The sequence below is a fragment of the Scylla paramamosain genome, chromosome 25, assembly GCF_035594125.1.
Source record: "Scylla paramamosain isolate STU-SP2022 chromosome 25, ASM3559412v1, whole genome shotgun sequence".
Lineage (NCBI taxonomy): Eukaryota > Metazoa > Arthropoda > Malacostraca > Decapoda > Portunidae > Scylla > Scylla paramamosain.
This window is the reverse complement of record NC_087175.1, coordinates 3,808,928-3,820,000: the sequence shown is the minus strand read 5'-3', so window position 1 is coordinate 3,820,000 and position 11,073 is coordinate 3,808,928. Positions and strand designations below refer to the sequence as shown.

Sequence of the window (11,073 nt, the reverse complement as noted above, 5' to 3'; positions counted from 1 at the left end):
AAAATGAGAATGAGAACGAGAACAACAACAACAACAACAACAACAACAACAACAACAACAACAACAACAACAACAACAACAACAACTTGAAAAAAAATCATATAAAAATCACAAAAAAAAATAGAACGAAGGAAAAAATCCGAGAAGGAGAAGGAGGATAAGAAAGAAGAGGAGGAGGAGGAGGAGGAGGAGGAGGAGGAGGAGGAGAGCTGAATCTACATCACATAAACTATTACTGTCTCTCTTTCTTCACTCCTTCCATCACTCATCTTTCTTCCGCGGAGAGAAGATTAGAGGAAGCGGGAAGGGGGCGGGAAGGGAAGGAGGAGGGATAAAGAAAATAACTGTGGGTGAGGAAGAAAAATGGAGGATAAAGAGAGAAGAGAGGGAAGTAAAAAGTATGAAAAAAAATGAAAAGAAGTGACAGAGTGTAAAAAGAAAAGGGGACATAAAGAAAAAGAGGGAGGAGGAGAAGGAGGAGGTAGGAAAGGATGAAAGAGGGAGGAAGAGAACCAAGGAAATAGAAAAGAGGAAAGGAGGAAGAAGATAGAAGATGCAAAAGTGATTCCGGATACAAATAAAGGGAAGAGGAGGAGGAGGAGGAGGAGGAGGAGGAGGAGGAGGAGGAGGAGGAGGAGGAGAAAAAAGAGGTGTAGGAAGAAAAAAAATATCTAGCGAAATAATAACAATAAAAATAATAAAAATAACAAAATAATAATAAAAATAATCACAACAAAACCAAGAACAACAAAAAAGAACAAAAACAAAAACCGAAAGCCAACACACACACACACACACACACACACACACACACACACACACACACACACACACACACACACTTGTTTCACTCTACAATTTTTCTCCCTCTTCTTTTTTCGTCTTTACATTCCAGACACTTATCACGTGTACAGCTATTTACACACACACACACACACACACACACACACACACACACACACACACACACACACACACACACACACACACACACACACACACCCTCGTCAGATACCTGTTAATTAGCACACCTGATTACCCTCGTATCATTCGTTATGCACCTTAATTACAACCTTGTGGCTTAGTGTGATGTTAAACTACGAATTTAATGACGCGGCAGTTTGCAGTTTTTCATGGAGAGAGAGAGAGAGAGAGAGAGAGAGAGAGAGAGAGAGAGAGAGAGAGAGAGAGAGAGAGAGAGAGAGAGAGAGAGAGAGAGAGAGAGAGGCTAAGTAGAAATTGGTAAGACTAACTTTATATTGGGAATTTGGATTTCAATACTCTCTCTCTCTCTCTCTCTCTCTCTCTCTCTCTCTCTCTCTCTCTCTCTCTCTCTAATGTATTAGTTTGCTATCGCTTTTACTCTCTCTCTCTCTCTCTCTCTCTCTCTCTCTCTCTCTCTCTCTCTCTCTCTCTCTCTCTCTTCTCTCTTTCTCTCTCACACACACACACACACGAAAACTAAACAAACACATCAAAATAAAGAGAGGAAAAGAAAGAAAAACTCTGGAAAATTTAAAATGAAAAACTCAACACCCTCAAACACACACACACACACACACACACACACACACACACACACACACACACACACACACACACACACACACACACACCTGCAGGACCCAGACGGTGACGTGGCGGGAGGCAGGCGCCATGGGGTTGTCGTTCATGTCGGTGACGTGAACTGTGAGGGTGACGGTGGCGGAGAGAGAGCCGGCGTCCCCCACCACTAGGGGCACCAACAGGACGGGCGTCACCTCTCGGTCCAGGGGCCTGCTTGTGCTGACGACGCCCTCTCCACGCCCTGAGTCACCTTCTGTTGGAGGAGGAGGAGGAGGAGGAGATGTTAGTGGTATTAGTAGTAGTAGTAATTTATCTATTTAGTTTTTTAAGTACTTATCTATCAGTCTATTTGGTTTGGTAGCAGTAGTCCATTATCTAATTTTGGCAGTACTATTTAGTTTTGGTATAAGTAGTCTATCTATCTGTTTCTTTACTATCTATCAACGTATCTGGTACTTGTCTGATTACATATTCATTGTCCTATTTGTTTACCTAGTGGTGTCCAAAAATCCTAATTCTTCACCAATATCAATCTAAATTTTTACTCATCTCACTGTTGTCATTCATTCCTCTTCTCCACTAAAATCATCCCAGAAATTCACTCCCTTTCACTTTCCCCTTCCTTTTTTCCCCCTATCCTTAGTTTTCCCTTTGAACTCCCGTCATTTCTCCTTAACGTAATCTTTCATTAATTTTTTTTTATCTTCCCTTTCAGTTTGTCTCCCGGTATATCACTCCTTGCACCCACTTCTTTCTCGTTTTCTTGTTTTTTTTCTTCGTTTTCTCCTCATCCTCCTCCTCCTTCATTTTCGTTTTATCATTTCTTGTTCATCATCATCATCATCTTGTTCCTGTTCTTTTCTTTTACAATTTCGTCTTTTTTTGTTCTTTTCATCATCATCATGTTCTTTTCATTCTCCGTTTTTCTCTTCCTTTTTTTTTTTAAAATTCTTCTTGCTTTTGTTATTACTGTTCTATTTTTCTTCTTACTTCTGTTGTTCTTGTTTCATCTCCTCTTCCTCCTCGTCTTCCTTCTTGCTCTTGTTGTTCTTGTTGTTTTTACTCGTCCTTGTTCTTCCGTCTTCTGTTCTTCCTACCCTCACCTCACCTGAGACCCCCTCACACCACAACACCTTTTAAACCCTCACCTAACCACCCCCACTCCACCAATACTGACCTCTATTGAAGGACACCACCACAGCTTCCTTCACATCACTAGGGGCTCTGGGGTCAAGGTGCAGGCTGAAGGGCGGCCCGTGACCCTGCCCCCATACGTCCAAGTCACTCAGGTGGACACGCGCGACCTCCCTCGGCCCTACGTTTTCTGGCACCCTCACCTGACGTGGCTCCGACAGGTAAGGTGGATTATCGTTTACATCCGTCACGTTTACCTGCGTGATTAAGATGGTTAGCTGAGTGGGCAAGGTGTGTACGGGTCAGTGTGGGTGATGGGTTGAAGATTAGCTAGGTGGTGTAAGGTGAGAGGTTGAGGTAAAGGGTACAGGTGTGGGATTGTAGGGGTTAACGGGTGGGCTGTTGAGATGGATGAGTGAGGCAGGGGACGGTGTGCAAGTAAAAGGATGCTTGTGGATGGAAAGGAAGGGAGTAACGGGTATATTTGGAAGCTATGGAAGGAAGTGAGTGTGATTTGCGAACATTACTACTACTACTACTACTACTACTACTACTACTACTACTACTACTGCAGCTGTTATTAATGCCATTACGAAAAAAAATATAGAAACAAGATAAAAGAGGAATATAAAAAAAATAAGGAAAATAATCATTCAAACACTAGTGAAGCAGGTAAACAATTAACAATAGAAAGAAAACTAAAGAAACACAAATAAATACTGACAAAACTACTACTACTACTACTACAAAAACACCACCACCACTCCCTCCTCACCAGCAGAGTCGCAGTGGCAGTCCTGGGCGGCGTCCCCCTGTCCACAGCCTCCACTAGCACCCTATGCACCTCGGCCGCCTCCCTGTCCAGCTCCCTCGCCAGTTGCACCACGCCCGCCTCGCTCACGCTGAACAAGCCCCCGGGGTCTGTGTCCGGTGCTACAGAATAGTCCACCTTCCCATCTCCTCCCTGCAAAGAAAACGGGAGTGCTTTCAGCTCTAGTAGCAAACGAAGCAATCTTTACTCCTTCAGGAAAACGAGCTTATCTTTACTCCTTCAAGAAAACGCGAGTACTTTTATCGCTACTCCGGCAAAGAAAACGGGTGTACTTGTGTCTCTCCTCCTTCAAGAAAACGGGAGTACCTTTACCGCTACTCCTGCAAAGAAAACGGGTGTACTTGTGTCTCTCCTCCTTCAAGAAAACGGGAGTACTTTTACCGCTACTCCTGCAAAGAAAACGGGTGTACTTGTGTCTCTACTCCTTCAAGAAAACGGGAGTACTTTTACCGCTACTCCTGCAAAGAAAACGGGTGTACTTGTCTCTACTCCTTCAAGAAAACGGGAGTACTTTTGTCGCTACTCCTGCAAAGAAAACGGGTGTACTTGTGTCTACTCCAAGAAAACGAGCTTATCTTTACTTCTACTCCTTCACCAAAAGGAAGCTATCCTTTACTCCTTGAAGAAAATGGGACTTTTATCTTTCCTCCTCCAAGAATAGAAGCCTATCTTTGTCTTCACTCCTTTCAAACAAAGCTGCCTTCACCTTCCTTTCAAGACACTTCTCCTGGTAACTGTAGGCTCGCTTTCTTCCTCTCCTTCATGCCCTGCCACCTTTAAAAAGCTTTTCTCTTCTTTTCTTCCCTCTAGTTCCTGTTTACCTTTCGCAGAAGCCTTACATAATAAAAGACTATGGGAGCACTTTTGGTTTCCCTGTTTCCCTTTATGGTCTGCCATCTTTAGAGTGCTTTGTTTTTTTTTTCCTCTTTTTTTCCCCTAGCCTCACTAGTTTTTGTTAGCTTTGTGTAGAGATCTTACATAGAAAAGAAAGACTGGGGTACTTCTACCATTATTTTCTTACGCAATGTCAAGGGAGTGCTGTAAAACGCTAAGATGTTTGGTACAGTGAGAATTATTTGGAAGTGTACAGGGCTGGGTAGGATGGCAGCCAGCGATGGATCCAGGTGGTCTTAGTGGGGTGTGTGGTTGTAATTTTATGAGTTAACAAGTACAGTAGGATAGTACAGTAGAAGATTCCTCCGCATCTACCTATCCATTCCATTGCTGCAAATAGGGCTGAAAAAAAAATAAAATAAAAATAAGATTGACTGATAGACTGACAAATTAAAGTGATTCACTGATCGATATAGTAGCTTGCCTGACTGACTGAGAGACTGACTGACTGGTTGATTCATTAACTAATTGCTTAACTCTGGCATCGAATATTGGAAGCATGTACTAAAGGAGAAAATGTGTAAATATTTGGTGTAATCTGGATAACCTATAATATCTCTCCCTCTCCCTCTCTCTCTCTCTCTCTCCAATAAGCCACAGTCGCTCTTTATGGGCGCTACAAAGTAAACATTATATATCGGTAGGGCTTATGTTGCTGCTCGCCATAATGTGACTATTTTATTGGGACCTTCCTCCTTTCTAGACCCAGCGTGACGATACGAGCCGGTGCTTGTTCCTATTTTGGTGGTCGTGGTGGTGGTGGTATTGTTGCTGTTGCTGTTTCTTCTTGTTGTTGTTGTTCCTGGTGGTGGTGGTGGTGTTTGTTTTTGTTACTGTGTTGTTGTTGTTGTTTTTTTGTTGTTGTTATTACTGTTGTTATTTTTGTTGTTGCTATTGGTGTTGTTATTGTTGTTGTTGCTACTGCTGTTTTTGTTTCTTCAGTTATCATCACTTAATCATATCTTGTTTTCTTTCTCCTCCTTCTCCTCCGTCTCGTTCTCTTCCTTCTCTTTTTCACTCATTCATTCTTTCTTTCTTTCTTGTTGTTATTGTTTCCTCAGATATCATTTAATTATATCTCATCTTCTTCCTTTTCTTTTTCCTTCTTCTTCCTCTTCCTGTTCCTTCAAATTCCCTCCTTCCGTTTACATTTTTCTTGCTCCAGGTATCGTTACATATTTTTTTCATATAACTATCAATCATGTCTTCTTCTTCTTCTCCTCCTATGCACTTTCATCATCCGGTCTTTCATTTAATTTATTGTTGTTGTTTTACTGTTGTTTCTCTAGTTATCATTCTTAATTTCTAACATAATTGATCATATATCTCTTCCTGTCTCTCCCTATTCTTCAATCTCCTCCTCCTCCTCCTCCTGTTTCTCTTGTTGTTGTGCCAGAGAGTAGGTCATTAAGCAACCTTCTCCTATTCTCGTTATCTTCCATCTCGTCTTCCTATTCCACCTACGTATTCGTAATTGTATCTTTTATTATGTTCTATTTTCTGGTCAATTAAGGAATGCTAGAAATGTCAAGTATTCTCCTCGTCTTCCATCTCCTTATTCATCGTTATATTTTCCTATCTCATGTCAGTTCAGTAATAGTAGAAATGTCAATTCTCTTCTTTCTCTTCTATCTCCTTTTCCATCTCTATTTTTTCCACTCGTAGTATCTTCAATTTCCATGCCAATTCAATGAATATAAAAACCCCAATCTTTCTCTTCCTCCTTCATCTCCTTGTTCATCATTATGCTTTCTATCGGTTTCTATTCAATTTCCATGCCAACTCAGTAAAGGTAAAAATGGCAAACTCTCTCTTCCTCTTTCATTTCCTTGTTTATCATTGTGTTTTCTATCGCCAACAACCTCTATTTCCACGCCAGTTCAATAAGGCTGGGAACGCCGACACCATGCTTCCATTTCCTTCCCATCTCTCTGTTTTACCATTTTTCATTTCGTATTGGTCATAACCTTTTCAATATCAGTACAATATAAACTCGAATTGTTAATATCTCTCTTTCTCTTCCTCTTCCGTCTATTTATCCATCATTGCATTTTCTATTATCAGTTATTTGTATTTTCATGATTTGGTAAGACTAAGAATAGGAGTCTTGCTTTTTTTTTTCTATTCCATCTTATTCATCATTACTTTTACTATTTCCAGATTTCCAGCAAACTTTCATTTCCTCGACAGTTCATTGAAGTCAGGAACACCAACACCATTATTTTTTTCTTCTTCCATCTCCTTATTCACCTTTACAGTTTTCCTTGTGTTAACTAATTCTATTCTGATTCAGTGGGATCTTCTTCTTCCTCTTCCATCTCCTTATTCATCACTGCTTCTCTGTTACCAAATCCTACTTTCATATCAATTCAATAAACCCACAATTACAGATCTTCCTCTTCCTCTATTCATTTATGCATTCTCTTCCTATTACCTCCCACTCTTACATCCTAATTCAGTATAGTCTTTCTTTCCCACCTTCACCTCCTTATTTATCATCAACAACTATTTTCATACTAATTCAATGAGCACACAATTAATCTTCCTCTTCTTCTACGAGTACTCACCAATACATTCCCTTCATATCACCTGACTCTCTTATTTCCACCCCAACTGAATGGACCTGAAAATGGCAACGCTAACTCTTATCCTCACTCCCCCATTCACGGGGAAAAACACCAATTAGAGTAGAACCACCTGTGGGAAGCTACAGGTGAACTCATGTAAGAGAGGTTCTAGTACAGGTGGGAGTCGTTAATTACAGCAGGTGAGGATCGTGGAGGGCAGGTAACAAGGTCCAATTAGGAGAAGGTGAGCAGCTGGCAATAACAACGCTGGTTATTATGTGTGCTGCTTAATGTGTGAGTTTACCTGTGTCCTCACCTGTGCCCTCACCTGTGTCTTCACCTGTGTCCTTACCTGTCCTTCACCTGTTCTGCATCTCCTAATTCGAGGAAAGGGTGAAATGTCAAGACGAACTCGAGACTATCAAAGAAGAGGTTCTTGGAAAGTTGGGCGGTGATAGATGGCGCAGTGATAACAAACGTGATAATTATTGTACGTTGAGAGATTTGAAGATATGCATGTTAGAAATAGGAAATTCTAAATGGAGGAGAGAGAAGAAATATGAAAGATGGAGAAAGAATGGCGTGGTAAATAATGAAGTGACGATAAAGAACGTGATAACGACTATACGTGGAAAGATTGAAGATGAATAGAAGGAATAATGAGGATGTATAGGTTAGGAAATACGAAATCAAAATGGAGGAGAGGGAAGAAATATGAAAGATGGAAAAAGAATGGCGTGGTGATAAAGAACGTGATAACGATTGTACAAGGAAAAGGAGATATGTAAGATGAATTGAAGGAATAATGAAGATGTATATGTTAGGAAATATGAAATACAACCTTAAAATAATTGCAGAAAATGGAGAAGAGAGAGAGAAGAGAAGTTTATATAATTTTTTTCTAAAGTGAATGAAAAGGAAAATAACCTAGTGTGTTTTGAAAGCTGAATGATGTACGAGTAAAGTGAAAAAGGATGCATAATTAAAGAGTGAGTGTGTGCAACAAAAGTAAAGAAAGATAACACATGCGAAATGAATGATAAAGAACGATGATAAAGGGAAGAGGTCGTGACAAGGACAGGTGGAAGGCAACGAATGAAAAGTAAAAGTGATTATAATGACAATGAAAATGACAAAAAATCACAATGGTAACAAGAAACCAAGGGAGGAAAACAAGGAGAAAAATAAATGAATAAAGGAATAAAGCGTGATGCAACTGATAAAACAATGAATTCTGAAATACTAAGCCAAACTAATAATGAAAAAAAAAAAAAGTTGTGTGGGAGAAAATCCTGTTAATGGAAGGAGGAGGAGGAGGAGGAGGAGGAGGAGGAGGAGGAGGAGGAGGAGGAGGAGGAGGAGGAGGAGGAGGAGGAGGAGGAGGAGGAGGAGGAGAGTAAGGACAAGAGGTGGAGCAGAAACAGTGGGGATAGAAAAAAAGTTAAGGAAAGTGGATGAAAAAGAGAAAGAAGGAGAGAAATTGAAAACGAAGTGTGGACTGAGAAAAAAAAAAAGGTCGAAGGAGGTGGATGAGAAACACGAAGGAGTGAGGATGGAAGAAGTCGAGGAGATGAAGGAGAAAATAAAAGAAAATGCGGAAAGTGGAGGATAAAAAAATTATGGAGTAAAGATAGACAGAGAATGTGGATAAAGGAAGAAGTGGAGGAGAGAGAGAGAGAGAGAGAGAGAGAGAGAGAGAGAGAGAGAGAGAGAGAGAGAGAGAGAGAGAGAGAGAGAGAGAGAGAGAGAGAGAGAGAGAGAGAGAGAGAGAGAGAGAGAGAGAGAGAGAGAGAGAGAGAGAGAGATAATGAAAGTGGATGGAGACAATATCGGAAGGTTAAGTAATAAAACCGAGAACCTTTTCTGACCAATAAAGATGAATTATAGTGTGCGTGTGCGTGTGTGTGTGCGTATGTGTGTGTGTGTGTGCAGTGCTTCATGGTCGCCAAGGTTGTCCCTATTAAAGATGATGATGTCAGGGCTTTGGGTGTGCTGGAAATAGAATAGTGAGGGAGAAGTGTATTATCGTCTCCTCCTTTCCTGTTTATACGAGAGGTAAATAAATAACGACACACAGACAGACAGACAGACAGACAGACAGACAGACAGACAGGCAGACAGACAGATAGAAGGTTATGTAGTTAAATCGGTCGTTAAGTAGATTGGCAGAAAATAATGATACACACACAAAAAAATACAAACATACATACATCTTAAATCTCTCTCTCTCTCTCTCTCTCTCTCTCTCTCTCTCTCTCTCTCTCTCTCTGTCGTACATGGAAAGTCAATACATCCTTTGGTATATATGAAGGAAATTTGATAACACCCCCTAAACTCACCCCTCCCTCACCTCTCACCCCCCTCACTCACCCCATCATCGTCGTGGGCGGGAAAGGAGGCCAAATAGGAGCCGGGCGGGGTGTCTTCAGGTAGCGACAGGTGAGCATGGGCGGAAGTGAAGGTGGGCGGGTTATCGTTAGCGTCCTGCAGGTGAAGTGACACCCAGGTACTGTCTGTGTTGTGAGGGAAGTGCCAGCCGTCCTCACCCTGCGTTGTGTTACGATGAAAGGGAAGGGGAGGGAAAAAAGGGTGGGGGAGGGTAAAGGGTTGTATTAGTAAGGTGATAAATTGCAGTAAAGAAAGAAAGAAAAAGGGAAGAATAGGGAAAAAAGGTAAGATTTGAATGGGAGAGGGAGAAAAGTAAGATTAGAAATGGTAATAGGTGAGAAGAGAGTAAAAAAAGAAACAAATGAGAAAGTGATAGATCATGGTTAGAAAAAAATAAGTATTATATTAAGGGTGTATTAGAGAGAGAGAGAGAGAGAGAGAGAGAGAGAGAGAGAGAGAGAGAGAGAGAGAGAGAGAGAGAGAGAGAGAGAGAGAGAGAGAGGTAGTGAACCCATGTTGGTATCCTCAATTACAGCGTTCAATTTCTCTCTCTCTCTCTCTCTCTCTCTCTCTCTCTCTCTCTCTCTCTCTCTCTCTCTCTCTCCAACAGGTGGACGAACAAACATACAAACACAACAGCAACAATAAAGGAACAAAACAAGGAGAGTTTCCAATCAAACAAAACAAAACAATGTAATACTCTCTCTCTCTCTCTCTCTCTCTCTCTCTCTCTCTCTCTCTCTCTCTCTCTCTCTCTCTCTCTCTCTCTCTCTCATCTGTCTCTTTCTCTCCTACTTTCACACCTGAGCTACGTTGAGAAACAGAACCGCATCTTCTTCTTCTTTTTCTTCTTCTTCCTCCTCCTCCTCCTCCTCCTCCTCGTTCCATATCAAGGAGGCGGCTTCAGAGACAAGCTCAAAATCCTCTGCTTATTGGAGGAAGAGGAGGAGGAGGAGGAGGAGGAGGAGGAGGAGGAGGAGGAGGAGGAGGAGGAGGAGGAGGAGGAGGAGGAGGAGGAGGAGGAAAAGGAGGAGAGATAATAGGTGTGGATGATGGGATAAAGAAAAGAAAGAAGGAAGGAGAGAGAGAGAGAGAGAGAGAGAGAGAGAGAGAGAGAGAGAGAGAGAGAGAGAGAGAGAGAGAGAGAGAGAGAGAGAGAGAGAGAGAGAAAATAAATAAGCACACACAGAAAGACAGGCAGACAGTCAGACATACATACATACATACATACATAAACACACACACACACACACACACACACACACACACACACACACACACACACACACACACACACACACACACACACACACACACACACACACACACACACACACACACACTCAGACAGACACAAATAATGGAAGAGACGCCATGAACAAAAAGAGGAAGAAAGGCAGGAAGAAGAGGAAGATAAGGAAGACAACCAGACATGGAGGAAGGGGAGGAGGAAGTGAAACGGATGCCAGGGAGGGAGGGAGGGAGGGAGGGAGGGAGGGAGGGAGGGAGAGAGAGGGAGGGAGGGAAGGAGGGAGGGAAGGAGGGAGTGTGAGCGAGTGAGGAAAGAAGACAGGATGTGAGAATAGATGTGTGAGGAGGAGGAGGAGGAGGAGGAGGAGGAGGAGGAGGAGGAGGAGGAGGAGGAGGAGGAGGAGGAGGAGGAGGAGGAGGAGGAGGAGGAAGAGGAGGAGG

The 11,073-nt window shown here is 42.0% G+C and overlaps 1 protein-coding gene across 1 annotated transcript in view; it reads right to left on the bottom strand.

Moving 5' to 3' along the window:
* The window catches only part of LOC135113101 (putative neural-cadherin 2), a 248,894-nt gene that overhangs the window by 1,026 nt on the left and 236,795 nt on the right, over window positions 1-11,073 (bottom strand). Inside the window, exons 11-14 of the mRNA XM_064028140.1 lie at window positions 9,364-9,540; window positions 3,476-3,664; window positions 2,744-2,957; window positions 1,617-1,819 (exon numbers count right to left, since the gene is read on the bottom strand). Of these exons, the coding sequence (XP_063884210.1) occupies window positions 1,617-1,819; window positions 2,744-2,957; window positions 3,476-3,664; window positions 9,364-9,540 (783 nt within the window). The remainder of the gene's footprint in view (window positions 1-1,616; window positions 1,820-2,743; window positions 2,958-3,475; window positions 3,665-9,363; window positions 9,541-11,073) is intronic.